This window comes from Microcaecilia unicolor, chromosome 6 (genome assembly GCF_901765095.1).
Source record: "Microcaecilia unicolor chromosome 6, aMicUni1.1, whole genome shotgun sequence".
NCBI lineage: Eukaryota > Metazoa > Chordata > Amphibia > Gymnophiona > Siphonopidae > Microcaecilia > Microcaecilia unicolor.
This window is the reverse complement of record NC_044036.1, coordinates 306055428-306074394: the sequence shown is the minus strand read 5'-3', so window position 1 is coordinate 306074394 and position 18967 is coordinate 306055428. Positions and strand designations below refer to the sequence as shown.

The window sequence follows — 18967 nt, the reverse complement described above, 5'->3', positions numbered from 1 at the left end:
TAGTCTTTCTTCATAGGGAAGTCGTCCCATCCCCGCTATCATTTTAGTCGCCCTTCGCTGCACCTTTTCCAATTCTACTATATCTTTCTTGAGATGTGGCGACCAGAATTGAACACACTACTCAAGGTGCGGTCGCACCATGGAGCGATACAACGGCATTACAACATCCTCACACCTGTTTTCCATACCTTTCCTGATAATACCCAACATTCTATTCGCTTTCTTAGCCGCAGCAGCACACTGAGCAGAAGGTTTCAGTGTGTTATCGACGACGACACCCAGATCCCTTTCTTGGTCCGTAACTCCTAACGTGGAACCTTGCATGACGTAGCTATAATTCGGGTTCTTTTTTCCCACATGCATCACCTTGCACTTGCTCACATTAAACATCATCTGCCATTTAGCCGCCCAGTCTCCCAGTCTCGTAAGGTCCTCTTGTAATTTTTCACAATCCTGTCGCGATTTAACGACTTTGAATATGCAGCAAATGTGGAACTGGAGGAAAAAAGTGGCCCTCCAAATCTAAAGACTAATATTTTGACACCATCCCAAAAAGAAGAGGACAAATTTAGAGCATGCTATTTGCCTCTAGCTGTTTACCGATTTATAGGCCAATCTTCAAAGTTTTAGGTGCCTAGTTTTAAGGCTTATGATCTTAAATTGGCCCTCTGAAAATTTACTAGGACAAGGTTCCTAAATTTAGGTGCCTAAACAGTATGTGGTTATGGGTGTAGAGTTTGGAAAGGGAAAAAAAGATCAGGAAATTAGCACAGATTTTTCAGTATAAGAAGCTAAATTTAGGTGAATTTTCAGCAGAAAATGTGGATGCCTAGGTTTGTCTGAAAACAGATGTTTAAGTTAGGAATTTAACTTACAGCACAGAGGATCTCTGAGGATGAATAAGGGATTTTTGAGTCTAGTAGTTGCTATGGATGGGCAGAAAGGATAAGCTGTATGATCTTTATCTACATTTCTTTGCTTCTAGAACTTCCTCTATTTTTAGGACATTAGCTTTTTAGAGCCCAAATTCATCTGTTAGAGAACAGCAAATTCTCAGAGCCAGTCTATCAGTCTACAGCAGCTGGCTGCAGGACACCCACTGTGCAAGCACTGATGTGATGGTGGATTAGTCTGCCCAATATCATTGGCAGGGCAATGCCATAAAACTTGGGTGATGTCTGGCTTCATGTTTCTGCAGCTAAGGATCTTCTGTGCTTAAGCCCGGCTTTCTTGAATTCTGTTATTGTTTTTGCCTTCATCTCCACTGGGAGGCCATTCAGGGAAGGTGGTGGAGACAAAAGCAGAGTTTACAATTTCTACACAAAGTCAATCTGGTGGTCTAACATCTAGGCCAGATAACAGCAAGATGGCCCCTACTAGTGACTGACAAAACAGAACAAAGAAAATCTCACAGTGGCCACATACTAAGACAAATGCAGACAGTTCAAGCAGACATCCATGGAGCAATTACAGGTCATGGCGAATCTGTTCATGGACCCACTGCATCTGGAGACAGACCACAGAAGCAATGAAAAATTCAAGAGAACTAACTATAATTAAGGGGACCCCTGAAGATCAAATGAAGAGAGAAAGTACAGCTATGCTTACACTACACACTTTTAAAATGAGGGAGTTCACAAAGAGGGGCATAATCGAAAGGGGTGCCCAAGTTTTCCTGAGGACGTCCTCACAGGACATCCCCGCGAAGGGGCGGAGAAACCCGTATTATCAAAACAAGATGGGCGTCCATCTTTTGTTTCGATAATACCGTCGGGGATGCCCAAATCGCGAAATTTAGGTCGACCTTAGAGATGGTCGTCCTTAGAGATGGTCATCTCCAATTTTCGGCCATAATGGAAACCGAGGACGCCCATCTCAGAAACGACCAAATCCAAGCCATTTGGTCGTGGGAGGAGCCAGCATTCGTAGTGCACTGGGCCCCCTCACATGCCAGGACACCCTAGGGGGCACTGCAGTGGACTTCACAAATTGCTCCCAGGTGCATAGCTCCCTTACCTTGAGTGCTGAGCCCCCCAACCCCCCCCCCAAAACCCACTCCCCACAACTGTACACCACTACCATAGCCCTAAGGGGTGAAGGGGGGCACCTACATGTGGATATAGTGGGTTTCTGGAGGGTTTTGAAGGGCTCACATTTACCACCACAAGTGTAACAGGTAGGGGGGGATGGGCCTGGGTCCGCCTGCTTGAAGTGCACTGCACCCACTAAAACTGCTCCAGGGACCTGCATACTGCTGTCATGGAGCTGGGTATGACATTAGAGGCTGGCATAGAGGCTGTCAAAAAATATTTAAAAAGTTTTTTTTTTAGGGTGGGAGGGGTTTGGTGACCACTTGGGGAATAAGGGGAGGTCATCCCCGATTCCCTCCGGTGGTCATCTGGTCAGTTCGGGCACCTTTTTGAGGCTTGGTCGTAAATAAAATGGACCACAAAGAAGGGGATGTGCAATATAAAGCGTAATTTCTAGTGGAATCATACAACGCCTGCCTATTGAGCGTAGAAACCCACATTTTTAAGAGATGGCATAGTATCTGCATCACTGTATAATCCAGATACTGATATGGCAACATTCTGATACTACTCGCATCAGTAATACTGAAAGATCCCTGTTCCACAGCCGTATCACCCATTTTTCTTGAAGGGTTGCTATTGGGAACACCATCCACCTTATAATCGAAAGAGAAAAACGCCTACATTTCGACCCAAATCGGGAGATAGACGTTTATCTCACAAAAACGAATAAATCGGTATAATGGAAAGCCGATTTTGGACGTTTTCAACTGCACTCCATCGCGGAAGCGTACAAAGTTGACGGGGGCGTGTCGGAGGCGTGGCGAAGGTGGAACTGGGGCGTGGTTATCGGCCGAGGAGAGATGGGCGCCTTTCGCCGATAATGGAAAAAAAGTATGCGTTTGTAGCTAGAATTTAGGGCACTTTTCCTGGACCCTGTTTTTTCACGAATAAGGCCCCAAAAAGTGCCCTAAATGACCAGATTACCCCCAGAGGGAATCGGGGATGACCTCCCCTGACTCCCCCAGTGGTCACTAACTCCCCCTCCCACCACAAAAAATGATGTTTCACAACTTTTTATTTTCACCCTCAAATGTCATACCCACCTCCCTGGCAGCAGTATGCAGGTCCCTGGAGCAGTTGTTAGGGGGTGCAGTGGACTTCAGGCAGGTGGACCCAGGCCCATCCCCCCCTACCTGTTACAATTGTGCTGCTTAATGCTTAGTCGCCCAACCCCCCCCAAACCCACTGTACCCACATGTAGGTGCCCCCCTTCACCCCTTAGGGCTATAGTAATGGTGTAGACTTGTGGGCAGTGGGTTTTGAGGGGGATTTGGGGGGCTCAACACACAAGGGAAGGGTGCTATGCACCTGGGAGCTCTTTTACCTTTTTTTTTTGTTTTTGTAAAAGTGCCCCCTAGGGTGCCCGGTTGGTGTCCTGGCATGTGAGGGGGACCAGTGCACTACGACTCCTGGCCCCTCCCACGAACAAATGCCTTAGATTTATTCGTTTTTGAGCTGGGCGCTTTCATTTTCCATTATCACTGAAAAACAAAAACGCCCAGCTCACAAATTGTCGAATAAAACATGGACGTCTATTTTTTTCGAAAATACGGTTCGGTCCGCCCCTTCACGGACCCGTTCTCGGAGATAAACGCCCATGGAGACAGACGTTTTCGTTCAATTATGCCCCTCAATGTGTATTCCAGTTGCCTGAATGCAGGTGTTGTATTTTGACACATTTGTTGTTAATAGTAGACTCACGGTATGATTCAGTCCTCTGCACGTTTACGTTTTGTGATTATTTCACTATTGTAATTTCTAGTGTCGTGCTAGTTCTTTCTTTTTTTTTTAAACCATGCTGAACCAATTATTAAGGTGATGGCGGTGCATAATGACTAATATTGTATTGTATTGTATTGTATGGTACTGTTACCATCACAGCATGCTTCTCACAACCTATCCTCAGCAGTCAACCTTAAGGCGGAGCACTTGCCAACCTGCAAGGCACACAATCCATCTGTGGCCCATCAGCCATGTTCCCTCCCTCACAGATAGTGGGAAAGAAGCATACAACCTAATTTATATGAGACCCCGGTGATGCTGCTAATGATACACTCAATGCATTAATTACAGGCTTGACTGTAATCAGCCAAAGCTTAGCGGTAGGCTTTATTCTCACTACTTCGGCGAGGAAAAGAAATGGAAAGTTTCAGTTAATTTCATGAAATTAAAAGCCACTCACAAAATCAGTTACATTTTTGTATGCATTTCAGCTTCCTAATGTTAGGACACCCTGCCCAATGGGGGCAGTATTACTTGAGCATCCAGTTTAATGCACTGATTTTGTACAGAAACAGCACAGTGAGACTCTGAAGTAAAGTGAAGAGTATTGCACATAACAGCTCCCATTTCAAAGTGTGCAGAATGTTGCTTGTTGACATGTCTGTTGAATCAGCCTTCCATCTTCTCTTGGATTTTATGTTCATTACTGTTTGCTACAACCTTTTTTTTTTGCATTTTCCTACAGTGGTCTTTCACCTCAGGCTCTTGCAGAACCATGGGAAACTTGCAAGGACATCTCCCCCCACCACCCATAAAAATAATTCCACACCATAATTAGCAAGGTCTTGCTTCATCCAGTAGCACAGGAGCTAATTTTCAAAATAAGTCTGAGTCCCTACCTAAGCAAGTCAAATTTGGACAGCTAAATTTTGAAGGTGATTTTACTAGAGTTGCATGATATATTTACACTTAAGAATCCACATGCACATATATAAAGCCTAGCTGAGAACTGGCACTACTTATACATACAGCATGCAGGGATTTAAGGTGCAGTGTTCTGGGTGTGTTTGGGTGATCTTTCAAAGTATATATGTATCCTGTATTTTAAACTGGCGTAGCTACAGGTAGGCCTGGGTGGGCTGGGGTCCACTCAGCAGCGACGTACCCTTACCGCAGATGTTAGGGATCTAGAAATGTGCCCTGAACTCTCTCCAGTGCAGCTCAACAGTTGGCACCAGCTTTAGTGAGCCGCCCAATGCTGGCACTCGGCACATGCTCAGTTTTAGCATCTACCCAAAATTTGAGGTCTGGCTATGCCACTGAGATATATCCAAGAAAATGACCCTGTTGGCCTTAAAACTGCTTTCAATCACACATAATTGTCAACTAACTTCTTGCTTGGACACTTGGAGGAGAGCTGGGGGGGGGGGGGGGGAGGAGCTGTGCTTACCTCTCTGTTCTGCAAAAGCTTACACTCTAGTGAACAGACAGACCCTATGGACAGACAAGACACTAAGGACAGCTTGACAGAAAAAGGGGCAACCGTGGCTCTGGATTTGTAAACAAGATGACAGGGTTGAATTTCTTTTAACTCTCTTCTTCTTCTCCGCTTTGACTTATTGACAGAATTGGGGAAGGAATGTATAGTAGAATGTGCTGGCTAGCTGAAAGGACTGTCTGATCCCTCACCTGTACCTTTTATTGTCCATCTCGCCCCTCCTCCCCTTCCTTGTCCTTTTCCCTTTAACTCTTTCCGCTCCCTCTCCCCCGCAACTATTCTCTATCCCCTGCTCTTTCTAGCCCCGTCCCCTCCCTCCCTTCCCCTTTGTTCTTAGCTGGCCTTCCACCCCTTTGTGGGCGGCATTCCCCTAGTGGGGTCTGCCTCTTTCTTTTCTTCTAGTCTTGCACTCACAGACCTTCCACTATAAGCACAGGCAGAGTCAAGTTTGTTGCTCTGTGTCGGGATCTCTCGGCATATACCAAAACAGCTTACCCTAGCAGCGTCTCATCTCCCAGAATTGCAGATCCTTCCATTAAACACTGAGCTAGCGTGGTCAGAGGTAACTTTTTCTGAAAAAAAAGAAAAAAAATTCATTCATCTATGAACAATGGTCTAATGAATTATTGGGGAAGGTTTGAGCCTTAAATGCCGCTGAGTTAATGTAATTTCTATAATCTCTGTACTGAACATGATAATCTCTTTTACACTCTTCTGTTAAACAGGTATGGTGGAACCCTGTGTGACATCAATAAGCAACAGAAGTCACCTGCTGTCCCCTCCCCTCCCCTCTTGAGCTCCTTCACTCTCATTTATCATTTAACAGCAAAGGTCCAATCAGACTAGATTTACAGTAGGAGCATTATGAGTCAAACAATATCCCCCAGATTCTATATTGTGCGACTGGAGTTATGTGCGTAAATCAGGTCATACTCTGATTTGTGCACACAACTTAATTATCTTATCAAGCCAATCAGTGCTGATAATTGCCACGTCACTGGCAATTACTGACACTAATTGGCATTAATTAGAATTTATGAGCACAACCTGCTAAGCGTATTCTATAAAGTGATGCGCGCAAATTCTATTATGCGCTGCTGAAAAAGGGCAACATGGGTTCAATTTCCACTGCAGCTCCTTGGGACCTTGGGCCAGTCACTTAACCCTCCATTGCCCCAGGTACAAAAAGTTAGATTGTGAGCCCCCTAGGGACAGAGAAAAGTACCTGTATATAATGTGTACAGCGCTGCATAAGTCTAGTAGCGTTTTAGAAATGATTAGTAGTAGAAGTAGTAGTATTAGTAGTAAAATTTAAGTCAGATTCTATAATTCTACACAGAATAGTCAACATAAGAAAATAAAAAGGATCAGAAGCTAAGGATAGCTCAGAACTGTAGACCGTTGAGGAAACTTGTAGCAAACCTATATAGAACAGTTGAATGTCTTATGGCTACACAGAGGTGCTGGCAAACTGACAAAGGATCATCTACAAGAGACTGCAGCATTTCCTGGCCTAGGAAGGTACAAAACAGTCCTTCTATTCTTACAGCCTGTGGAAGAAAACATGGAATCAGGAACTTACGGATCGCTTGTCCGAGTCCACGCCTTGGTGCCCCTGCAGGCATGCTGTCAGCTTCTTGTGAGTGCTATGGGTAACTTGCTTCACCAGTTCCAGCCGCTTCTCCACCTGCAGGAATCAGATTTCAAAACTCATTTTCCAAACACAGATGCCTCTGGCCATTTCTATTTTAACACCATCATCTTCTCGTTAAGAGTTTTACATCATGGCTTCTTTGTCAAACGCTCCTTAACGTGCCATACCTATTTTCGGGCACCCTACCCACTGTACATTTGTATCTCATTGTGCATTGCTCACTGGCAAGAATAAATTAAACAGTGGCCTAGAGATGGTTAAGGGTCTCCTGTACTCCTTGTTCTTTATGCTCTGGGCCACCAATTAAAAGCTGTTTGAAAAATGCCAACGGTTGTCCTGAGAACTAAGGCATAAAAAACACTGTAGTGTTCAGTGCAGGCAGGCATGTTTATATCCACAGTCCTTCCCCCGACCCCCCATCCCCAGTAATTTACTGCTCGTTTCCCTCTTAATCCCCCCTCCCCCCCATCTAGACGGTGCCAGGAAAGCAGCGCCATTTCTTGCTTTTCATTTAACCTGCAATTGGGCCCATTTACACAAGTCCTTTTCTGTTCCCCATCAAGCTCTGTACTGAGGCCCAGATGCATTAAAGACATTGGTAATTCCCGTTCCCTACCGATTCCATAGCGAATCGGTAGGGAACGGGAATGCATCAACGATAGGGAATGCAAATGAGCTACTTGTTGTAGCTCACTTGCATTCTCTAGTCCTTCGGTACCTGAGTTGGAGAATCGGGACGTCCCTTTAGATTAGGCTCCTCTTCCTGGTCTCTTCAGCCAATCAAAGCGGGCTTAGCTGGCTGTTGTCAGCGAAACGCGCTCTGATTGGCTGAAGAGACCAGGAAGAGGAGCCTAATCTAAAGGGACGTCCCGATTCTCCGGCAACCAGGAAAACATAAAAGTTTTGCTGTGGAGGGGCGGCGAAGACAAAATAGAAGGGGGGAAAAACACCAGCGCCGATAGAGCTAAAAAAAAAATGCGAAAAAAAGACGTCTCTCAGAAGCGCAGGGAGAGTACGTCCTTAAAGGATGCCCCTCACATGCGCTCCCTGCTTTTTTTTTCTTTTTTACCTTTTTTGGGGGCCCTTTTCCTTTCCGATTCCCTCACAGGAGCCCTAACAAGAGGTCAGACATCTCGTTAGGGTTCCTACGGTAAGGGAATCTGAAAAACGGTAGTGCAGCTCATTATAATAGCTTTTCAATCATTTGCATTCCGTTTTCGTTGCCTGCTACCATGGCAGGGAAAATGCCCTTAGTGCATGCCCGAGGTGAAAAACTGGCTGGAACCAGTTTAAAACGCAAGTTGTGGGCTCGTTAGGTTTTGTGCATCTGGGCCTGAGTGGAAGCCCTCTCTCCCACACCTTCCTAATAATCATGGGAGAGAGCTAGGAGGGGAGGGACCATGATATCTTTGTGACGATATCTAATTAACTGAATAGGAACAATATTTGGTGCACAACAGTGCCATCTTAGAAAATAAATAATTAACCCAACAGGGTTTTTTTGGTTACATGAGAAATAATCTGTTCCCACTTGTACAATAAACATGAGTTGTGTTTTCAGGTGAACACATGACTTCTTTAACAAATCGTAGATGTTCTATGAAAAAAAGAAGCAAATGTAGTAACGCACCAAGATGCGTACAAGACACTCTGCATTATACTCATGTGTCTTGGGAGGACACAAAGTTTCACAGTTCCAGTGGTCGTATCAGTCCTGAAGAAAACGGGACTCTGCAGATGAGGATATGCATGAACTTCTGAGGCAACATGAGTCACAAAGAATGAAGGTTCTGTAAAACTAGCAATCTTAAGGGAGACGTGGAGGGGCATTTTCGATCGTGGACGCCCATCTCTAAGAGCGCCTATCTCCGAAGACGGCGTCGCGAAGGGGCAGGGCCAACCACATTTTTGAAACGAGATGGCCGGCCTCGGTTCTTGCCCATAATTGAAACTGAGGCCGGCCATCTCAAACCCGGCCAAATCCAAGGCATTTGGCCGTGGGAGGGACCAGCATTTGTAGTGCACTGGTCCCCCTCACATGCCAGGACACCAACCGGGCACCCTAGGGGGCACTTCTAAAAATTAAAAAATAATAATAAAAATAGCTCCCAGGTGCATAATAGCTCCCTTACCTTGGCTACTGAGCCCCCCCAAATCCTCCCCCAAATCCCACTCCCCACAACTCTACACCATTACCATAGCCTTTATAGGTGAAGGGGGGCACCTACATGTGGGTACAGTGGGTTTTGGAGGGCTCCCATTTACTACCACAAGTGTAACAGGTGGGGGGGGGGGGGGGGCTGGGTCCGCCTGCCTGAAGTCCACTGCACCCACTAAAACTGCTCCAGGGACCTGTATACTGCTGTGATGGACCTGAGTATGACATTTGAGGCTGGCATAGAGGCTGGCAAAAAAAGTTTTTAAAGTTGTTTTTTTTTTAGGGTGGGAGGGGGTTAGTGACCACTGGGGAAGTCAGGGGAGGTGATCCCCGATTCCTTCCGGTGGTCATCTGGTCAGTTCGGGCACTTTTTTGGGACTTGGACCTGAAAAAAAAGGGACCAAATAAAGTGGACCAAATTCTTGCCAGGCACGCCCTTCTTTTTTCCATTATCGGCTGAGGGCGCCCATCTCTAAAGCACGCCCCGGCACGCCCCTGCTACCCTTCCGACATGCCCCCGGGAACTTTGGCCGGCTCTGCGACGGAAAGCAGTTGGAGTTGGCCAAAATCTGCTTTCGATTATACCGATTTGGCCGGCTTCAGGAGACGGCCGGCCATCTCCTGATTTGTGTCGGAAGATGGCCGGTAATCTCCTTCAAAAATAAGCTGGATACTGTTTCTCCCTTAGCAACTTAATTAACAACTCTTCAATACTGACACCGGCAGCTTTTTTCACTGAGCGTCACATGTTTGATTATCTTCCAGTTGATGGGAGGTCCTATGTATGTATATATTTGGTGTGAATTGCTCCTAGCACTCAGGGAAAGATTCCAATCACTGGAGGATAGAGTAACAGCCTTGGAGGAGCTAAGGCAGACAAAGAGGTTTACATATGCAATAATCCTCCCGCACGGAAGGTGCGTCTCCAGGGGCTTTTGCCCAGAAGAGTTAGGATGGCAATTTTAATTAGAGATAAAGGGGCCCCTTTACTAAAGGGTGAAAGGGCTACCGTGAAATAGCACTAATGCGAGGTGTGGCCAGATGTCCTGCAGTAGTTTTGGCTTCAGCGCACACTGTTTCCTGAGCTGTCCCGTTAAGCATACATATTCTAGGAAATTTGCTTTACTCACTAAACTGTCTCTGTTTCAAGAGGTCTCAAATTTGGAGATCCCAGAATAAACCAGTCTGTGCTCTAGAGGTACTGCATCTAGGAAAGAGGAAATCTACAGTCCGAGTCTTTCTTTATCTCACTAAGCTGGCTCATCTAGGACACATTAACCTTTAGGCATAGAGGGCCCCTTTTACTAAGCCGTGGCAAAAGGGGGTGGGCGCTGGCATTGGCGCATGTTTTACAAGCGCGCCGAGGCCCCCTTTTACCGCAGCCGGTAAAAAGGAATGTCTCACTTTCCTACAGGAAATGGCCGGGCCAGGCCATTTCAGGGGGGAGCCCTTACCGCCACCCACTGAAGGTGGCGGTAAGGACTCCCGCATTAACTGGGCAGCACATGGCACTGCCTGATTACTGCTGGGTACACTCTGGTGCTACAAAAATAAATACATTTTTGTAGCACCAGAAATGACGCCGCACTAGGGGTGGAAGTACTGCTGGGCTGCTGAGGTAGTCCAGTGGTAATTCCTGTGTAGCGAGCGGTAAACCCGGGCTTAGCACCGCTTAGTAAAAGGAGCCCAGAGAGCGCTAATTCACAACTCATCCAGTGCACCATCCACGCTGCCAGAGCTCAACCAATAAAGTTGATGGAAGAGCAGTGAGGAGAAATTCCATATTTGGTTCTTTATATTCCCCATATCTTCCTTGTTTGATCTGATTAGGGCTTAGTACTATATGCTGACAGCTGACTTTAGAGGATTCAACACAGGTAGAGAAGTGTAGCAAGTGATCTGGGTAGTTTCCCTGCATAGGGAGGTTGGGGGGGAGGGGTAAGCACTCTATTTACCTGGTTCATTTCTCTACCTTAATTGCACTTCCCTGATCTCCTTTACTGCTACCAACCTCCAGATCTTCCACGCCTGGCTTCCTTGTTCCTCCTCCTTGCCTGGCCTCCATAACATGTAGATTTCAGCCTTGGAGGTATTATCAAACATGTCCATAGACAGAAGAATGGGTGGGACATGGGGGCCAAGGCCCTATCAATTTTTTGCATCAGAAACCAGGGAAATGAAGGGCAGGGATAGAGCTTGGTATGTTTGGTCCTTCAAAACAAAATATATATTCCACTGTCCCTGGCTAATGGTATAACTGGGTTCCCACATTTACATACTACATGTACATGTAAATGTAGAGAATATCAGCACTTTTGCAGGTAAAGCGCTATTCTGTAAGGGTGCACATAAGTGGCACAGCGCAGAAAGGCAAGGGGGGGTGTTCATATCGTTTATCATTTATTTACTACACCATCACTTATTGCATAGGAAGTCAGAACGGTTTACAAATCAGAAATTGTACAATAACACACAGATTAATTTAAACTAGAAATTCCATTGAATGATAGGACAGAACAAAGAAAACTTCCGTACCAATGATAATAACATAGGCACTCACTTCTAAGTCATACATAGGGACCCTTTTACTAAGCTGCGTAAGCACCTATGCGTGCCCAACGCATGCCAATTCGGAACTATGGCTCGGCACTAATTTCATTTTTTAAGTGTGCCCACTACACGCACCGGAAAATAAAATATATTTTCCGGCACGGCGGTAATCGGCATTGTACGTGAACTGATGATTACTGCCTGGTTAACGCGTAAGACCTTACCGTTAAGTGGCAGTAAGGTCTCAGGCCCAAAATGGATGTGCGCCAATTTTCATTTTGCCGCATGTCCATTTTCGGCCCCCTCCCCCCCCCCCAAAAAAGGCCTTTTTTGCAGGTGCACTGAAAAAATGGACCTGTGCGCGCCCAATACACGTGTCTACACCAGCGCAGGCCACTTTTCGGCATGCCTTAGTAAAAGGACCCCATGATTATCTAATGTTAGCATCTCCTTAACAACAGTCTAAACCACTCTTAGCACCTGTGCGGTCTTCCTACTAAAATATAGTGTTACATATCAAAGGCTGTTTGATAAAACTACGTTTTCGGAGCTTTACGGAAAAAAAAAGAATATGATTGTTCTAAACTAATTGGCTGAGGCAGAGAATTCCATAATGCTGGGGATAAAAAGAAGAATGCTGATGCACGGGTTGATTCCCATCTAGCCCTTGACGGTGGGGGTATTACTAGTCTATTGTCTATAAGTGAACGTAGCGTTCGCATTGGTGTGTATGGAATAGTTAAAGTCACAAGGTAAGATGGGGTTGCCGTATAAAGTGCTTTATGTGTCAGAATGAGAACTTTCAATTTCACTCTGAAGTCTATCGGAATCCAGTGAAGACGACGTAAGAGAGGAGTGGCCCTATCATATTTCGAGGCTCTTCTACTAACCTATAAATGTACCCACTCTGCTGCTCCCCAGGATCTCTCCACACTCGTCCTTCCCTACACCCCTTCCCGTGCACTCCGCTCCATGGATAAATCCTTCTTATCTGTTCCCTTCTCCACTACTGCCAACTCCAGACTTCGCACCTTCTGTCTCGCTGCACCCTACGCCTGGAATAAACTTCCTGAGCCCCTACGTCTTGCCCCATCCTTGGCCACCTTTAAATCTAGACTGAAAGCCCACCTCTTTAACATTGCTTTTGACTCGTAACCACTTGTAACCACTCGCCTCCACCTACCCTCCTCTCTTCCTTCCCGTTCACATTAATTGATTTGATTTGCTTACTTTATTTATTTTTTGTCTATTAGATTGAAAGCTCTTTGAGCAGGGACTGTCTTTCTTCTATGTTTGTGCAGCGCTGCGTACGCCTTGTAGCACTATAGAAATGCTAAATAGTAGTAGTAGTAGTAGCTCGACACATAATACGGTCAAGCTGTGTTCTGAATAGTTTGTAAGCGTTTTAGTTTTTGTAAGATATGGAAGCAGTGAAAAGAATGTTCTTTAAAAATTCACAATCCCTGTTTTATGGGAAAAAAATATGGATGTATCCCGACATCACTAGACAAACACAGGAAAGAAGGAAATCTTTTTTGGCACTAAGAAAAGACACTTTGGATCTAGGCGCCTTCTTTTATTTGAATTATCCACGTAAATGTGTGGTAAAATACCTAGGTCTAAAATATGTCTTTTTTCAACTGGAACAATTGAGTGCCTTCATAAATCAAAAGACAATATTAAAGTAATTAATAGTTTACTGTCTAATGATAAAAGGTTGTATAATATTATGCCAGGCGCCACTGCTATGCTAAATTGATTATGTTTAATTTTTGTTCTTCTTATATTTAATTTTTTCTCCTGAAATTTATATCCTCCCCCACAAATACTCTTCTATTTGTGGTCTAACGAAGGAAAAAGCTTTACTTAAATCAAACTATATGTTTTATTGTTTCCTATTCCTGTATTGCAGTATTCAAGTTGTATACTTGGAAAAATATCTAAACTAATAAATATAATAATTAATATAAATTAGTTTTTGTAATGCCAGTATAGATAATATTACAAAAATCAAATCACGTAGCAATACAGGCGTATGCTAAGGTGTGTAGGGATTCGTTATCTATAGAATTCCTGATGGGGCGTAGTTGTCGCAAGTAATAGAACGATTTTTACACTACATCGGATATGTGACCATTGAAAGAGAGAGCAGAATCTATAATCATATCCAGAGGCGTAGCTACGGGTGGGCCTCATGGCTCAGGCCCACCCAGTTTCACCTGATCCTCCAATCAATTCTGTCTTAGGCTGCAGTGGGAGGAGTGCACAGCCGTTAAGGAAATTGCCACCCAGCCTCATTGGCTCTGCTCACAGCCACACATGCAGTCGACACGCAGCATTATTTATTTTCAACTACCTGCGAGACTGCGACCGATTACCAGCCAAATTTGTAGGTCAGGAAGTCTGCCCCTCTAGCACCGCACCACCACTGCTACGACTACTGCTGAAACTGTTGAGTGCTCTGCTTCTCTCTCGCCCCAACGCCGATCGTCAGTCAGGATGCCTGCCTTGCCTTACCCCCGTTCCCCGCGGCATTCAGACTGGCGCCACAAGGAAATTTCTGCCGCCAGTGTTGTAGCTCGGCTGGAGAACACCCGGCTGTGCTGCAGCCTCTTGCCTGGTTCCTCGCACCGACTTATTTTTCCCCTCCCATCCTTATTGTGTTGCTTGTACCGGGTGTCTTTGTATTCTAAATGATTGGGGTAGCAGGTACGACGGAGGACTATCACTGAGAGGATGATAGATGAGGAATTGTTTTCCCGGATTCGTCTGGGAAGAATACTAATGATTGCACTACTACAACTACTGAATCAATGTGAGCTTGGAGCGCCGCCAGGCAGGGTTAGAAGTGACAGCATCCCCTCGCCGTGCGATGCTGCAGCGTGGGCAAAGTTAGGAGGAGGAGGTGGGTTCAAATCGGCACTGATCGCATAGGCCTGCCTTCTCCGGGACACCGGGTGTTCATAGCAGATTGGAAAAGACTTAACATGATCCTAAAACAAGCAATTCCTCCTCCTCCCCTCTTCCAACAGCAAACCAGCCGAGCAAGCTTGTAAAGTATTAAGGTTGATGTGGCAGTAAAAGGGTTAAGGGCTGCAGTCCCTGAGACAGTACCATTGTTCTTATGAGGGGGAGACGGGAGAGAAAACACAGATTTGTTTTACATTCAGTGTGTATTTTTCATGTTAAAAGTCATGGTAGAGAAGTCATGGTAGAGTGTTTTGAGTGGTGGTTGTTTATGAAGTGCAGAATTCCATGTGCCGAGGCCTTAAACTGAGGGTCTGGTTGGCTTTTTAGTTTTCCAGTTCGCCCTTCTCTTTGCTGCGGTTCTGCTTCCTTGGGAAGTTGTGTGCATGGTAAAGCACTTTTCTGTACTGCTTTTGCACTTAATCTGCAGTTCGCAAGACAGCATTTTTGAAAACTTTCGTGCCTTTTACCATATGCTTACAAGGCAGAGTTCTTCTGCCCACCCATCTTGGACCCAGGCCCACCCAATATTGGGTGTCTGGCTACGCCCCTGATCATATCTAGGTATCTGAAAGACTGCACCGGAACGATCTGCCTATCGTTGGAATTAAGGAAGGCACAGGTGGAGTATAGGTGAGACACGGCCTACTTCCTGCTAATCCACGTACCATACTGAAAACTATACGTTATGCATACCCTCACCATATTTACGCACCCACAGTTAAGCCAGGTTTATGGCTGCGGGTGGCTAGATTTACGAGTGCCAATACCAGGTTATGCTAGTATTCTACAATGGAATCCAGGGGGCTGGATACTGTTAAAGAACAGGCTCTCATTACACAGCATCGGGACATTTAAAAGTGTTTACTCACCATTCTGACTGTAAACTTAATCCGCAACCGTTAAAAGCCTCAGTTTCCCAGTCCTTTCTACTGTGTGAGGCTTTATTACATTTACTCTACACAGCTCATTCTCTAAACATGCAGAATATCTGTTACACCCCCAAAGGTCCCCCTGTGCTAATTCATTCTCCATACTGACTCAGACCTGGGGCTCTGCAGAAGCAATTTCAGATTATGCTAAAATGATTCAGCTCAGTGAGGTAAACTGTAGTCTTCTGAGCCAATACACTGCATGTAATATTGTAATATTCCCTAGGATCATTACTCTCAAACGGATGGCATATTCAATAGCATATATACAGACAAACAGACAGATGTTGTGTTTAGACATTCCCCCAGATTCTATATAGCATGCCTAGAGATCTGCGCTGAAATCCAAGTGCATTCTATAACAATGCGCATAACTTAACAAGCTTAACAAGCTAGTAAGCGCTGATAACCGCACTTAACAAGCAATAATGAGCACTAACTAGAATTTATAAACACAACTCGCTAAGCGTATTCTGTAACAAAGTGCACCGAACTTCTAACGCGTGCAGGCAAAAGGGGTGTAGTTATGGGCGGGGAAATGGGCCTTTTGTGGGCATCCCGAAATTTATGCACGCAGTTATACAATATGGCCCAGTGCGCGTAAATCTATGCACCAGGATTTATGGCATTTTCATTGGTTTAAATGGATGCACGTAGCTGTAGGCGCTGAGATATCAACTGACTGTATTCTATATACCACGCCTAAATATAGGCAGCGATTATGGAATACGCTTAGCTAGTATTCCAAATCAGCTCTGATTTTTTTTAGGTGCCATATAGAGAATCTCCCCCATTATCCCTCACATTCTATAAACGGCACCTGAAGTTAGGTGCACAACTGCGCACCCAGTTATAAAATAGGCCCAGTTATATACAAAATTAGCTAATTGGCACTAAATCTGAGATAAGTACCAATAACTGGCATTAATAAGCAGTATCTGGCACTAATTATAAGTTGCGCACATAACTTACGCTCCTATTCTGTAAACTGAGCACCTAACTTTTCTCATGCACAACCGCAAAGAGGGTGTTAACATGGGAGAGAAATGGGCCCGTCAGGGGCCTCCAGACTAAACTTGCGCATGCTTATAGAATACTTGTTTTTGACATGCGCAACTGCTGCATGTATAAATATTAGCGCTTAGTTTATTAAATTGCCCTTCAATGGGTTAATTCTACAACGAGCCGTCTAGTTTTAGGTTGCAAGAATGTATGTAAATGGCCATTTTCCAGCCATGTAGCATGCTGTAAGTATGCACCAAGATGCAACGGTGTGTACTTTTCAGGTGAGCATTCAGATGATGCAAATCTTTGAGTCACGGGAATCCGTCCATGTTCAGTCTGACTATCTTAAACCCTGAAAATGGAGTGAACCCACTCAGACTCTGTCATTATCATCTCCTTCTTAGTCCCTTCAGAACCCATAACCACAATTAGCGCTGTCTGCTCTCATACAAATTTATACATAAAGATTGGATTTTTGAAAAATAAAAGGTTGCCAAGTTATAATAAATTTTATTTTAGATTAACGTACATATTCTGCTGTTTCAAGGAAAAAGTCTGCACAGATCAGAGAACAGATTCAAAGCATATGTCATAAAATAATCAAGAATGTACAATCTACTATAATAAAAGGCACCTCCAACATTGTGAAGCTAACTCCGTGGCTTCATTGAAGTGAAGGGTTCATAAGGATCGTTAGGTTCGTCGCTCTGTAACCATCTCTCTCTGCCCCGCCCTTGCGCCTCTGATAGGTCCGCCGCCCTCGACGTCATCACGTTTTGACGTCGAGGGCGACGGACCTATCAGAGGCGTGAGGGCAGGGCTGAGAGATGGTAACAGACTGACGAATCTGACGAACCTTACGAACCCTTCACTTCAATGAAGCCACGGAGTCAGCTTCACAACGTTGCAGGTGGTTGGCTGGAGGGGAAGGGGGGGAAAGAGAGGGGGCAACTACCCTAGAACTGGGAAGGAGGGAGAGAGGGGGGCAACGACCCTGGAACTGGGTGGGTGGGAGGGAGGGTGGACCCTGGAACTTGGAGGGGGGCCAGGCGGACCCAGAAACTGGGAGGGAGGGGGAGGGAAACGACCCAGGAACTGGGTGGGTGGGAGGGGGGACAGAACCTGGAACTTGGAGGGGGGGGCGGACGGACCCTGAAAGTGGGAGGGGGCCCCTGGCACACACTCTCATTCTCACACACACACACTCTCGCACAGTCTCACTCTCTCTGTCACACACACTCACACATTCACTCTCTCACTCTCACACACACTCACACATTCACTCTCTCTCTATCACACACTCACTCTCACACACACTCTGTAGAACACACACACTCCGAGGAAAACCTTGCTAGCGCCTGTTTCATTTGTGTCAGAAACGGGCCTTTTTTCCTAGTGAAAAAATAAATAACAATCATAATAATATACCAAAACACAATCAATCAATTATATATATATAAATATATAGCTTTATGAGTCTTCACTTATGCCAGGAAATATGACCATATTACTCTTCTCTTTATCCAACACCATTGGTTACCAATCATCTATCACATCAAACACAAAATCCTCATTTTGACTCATAAAATTCTGTCTTCAGGGATCCCTCAATACCTGTCATCACTGATAACTGAATACATGCCCCCCAGACGCCTAAGGTCCTTGAACGACCAACTCCAACACATCCCCGCACCAGCCACTGCAAGACTAAAGTGCTTTTTACTGCAGCGCCCTTCCCTATGGAATTCCCTCCATTCCATGCTCTGCCTTGAGCTTACTCTCCCCAAGTTTAAGGCATCTCTCAAAAACCACCTATTCAAATTGGCTTTTGATGAAAACTCATGACCTCTCTCCACCGCTGGGTGGTGGTGAACCGTACTCTGTCCACGTGTCAAGTGGCATGAGATTATATTTAACTAATTCAAAACAATGGGAAAACTTTACCCCAGGGTAAAGAACAGCTATGTGGTCAATGTACTCTAGAATTTCCAATAAGCGCAAGCAGAGAAAATCTCCTCCCCACCCCCATTCCCATGATACAAGACTCCACGAATAATGATGGGAATGCTGGTTTTACCTGCAAAAGATCTTCGCTTAGGACCTCAGTTTTTTCAGCCCTAAAAAATGAGAAACAAATCACAAATTAAAAACAGAATATGAACGGGGGGTTAAAATACAGATGTCATCCTAAATTAATCACATCAAGAAATAGCACTAACGCAGCAATCTCACTATTACTGATTAAGGGGCCAATGCTCGCTACTCCGGAACTACTGCAGGAGCCTAGCGGTAATTCCCCCCCCCCCCCCCCCCAGCTTGCGCCATTTCTGGCACTACAAAAAGTTTTTATATTTTTGTAGTTTTGGTGCTTACCTGGTAGTAATTGGG

At 45.2% G+C, this 18967-nt stretch overlaps 1 protein-coding gene across 3 annotated transcripts in view; it reads right to left on the bottom strand.

Moving 5' to 3' along the window:
- ARHGAP44 (Rho GTPase activating protein 44) overlaps window positions 1–18967 on the bottom strand; it is a 240285-nt gene that overhangs the window by 103408 nt on the left and 117910 nt on the right. For all 3 annotated transcript variants that reach the window (XM_030208087.1, XM_030208088.1, XM_030208089.1), the window contains exons 2-4: window positions 18657–18696; window positions 6896–7000; window positions 5809–5885 (exon numbers count right to left, since the gene is read on the bottom strand). In XM_030208087.1, coding sequence (XP_030063947.1) covers window positions 5809–5885; window positions 6896–7000; window positions 18657–18696 — 222 coding nt within the window. The remainder of the gene's footprint in view (window positions 1–5808; window positions 5886–6895; window positions 7001–18656; window positions 18697–18967) is intronic.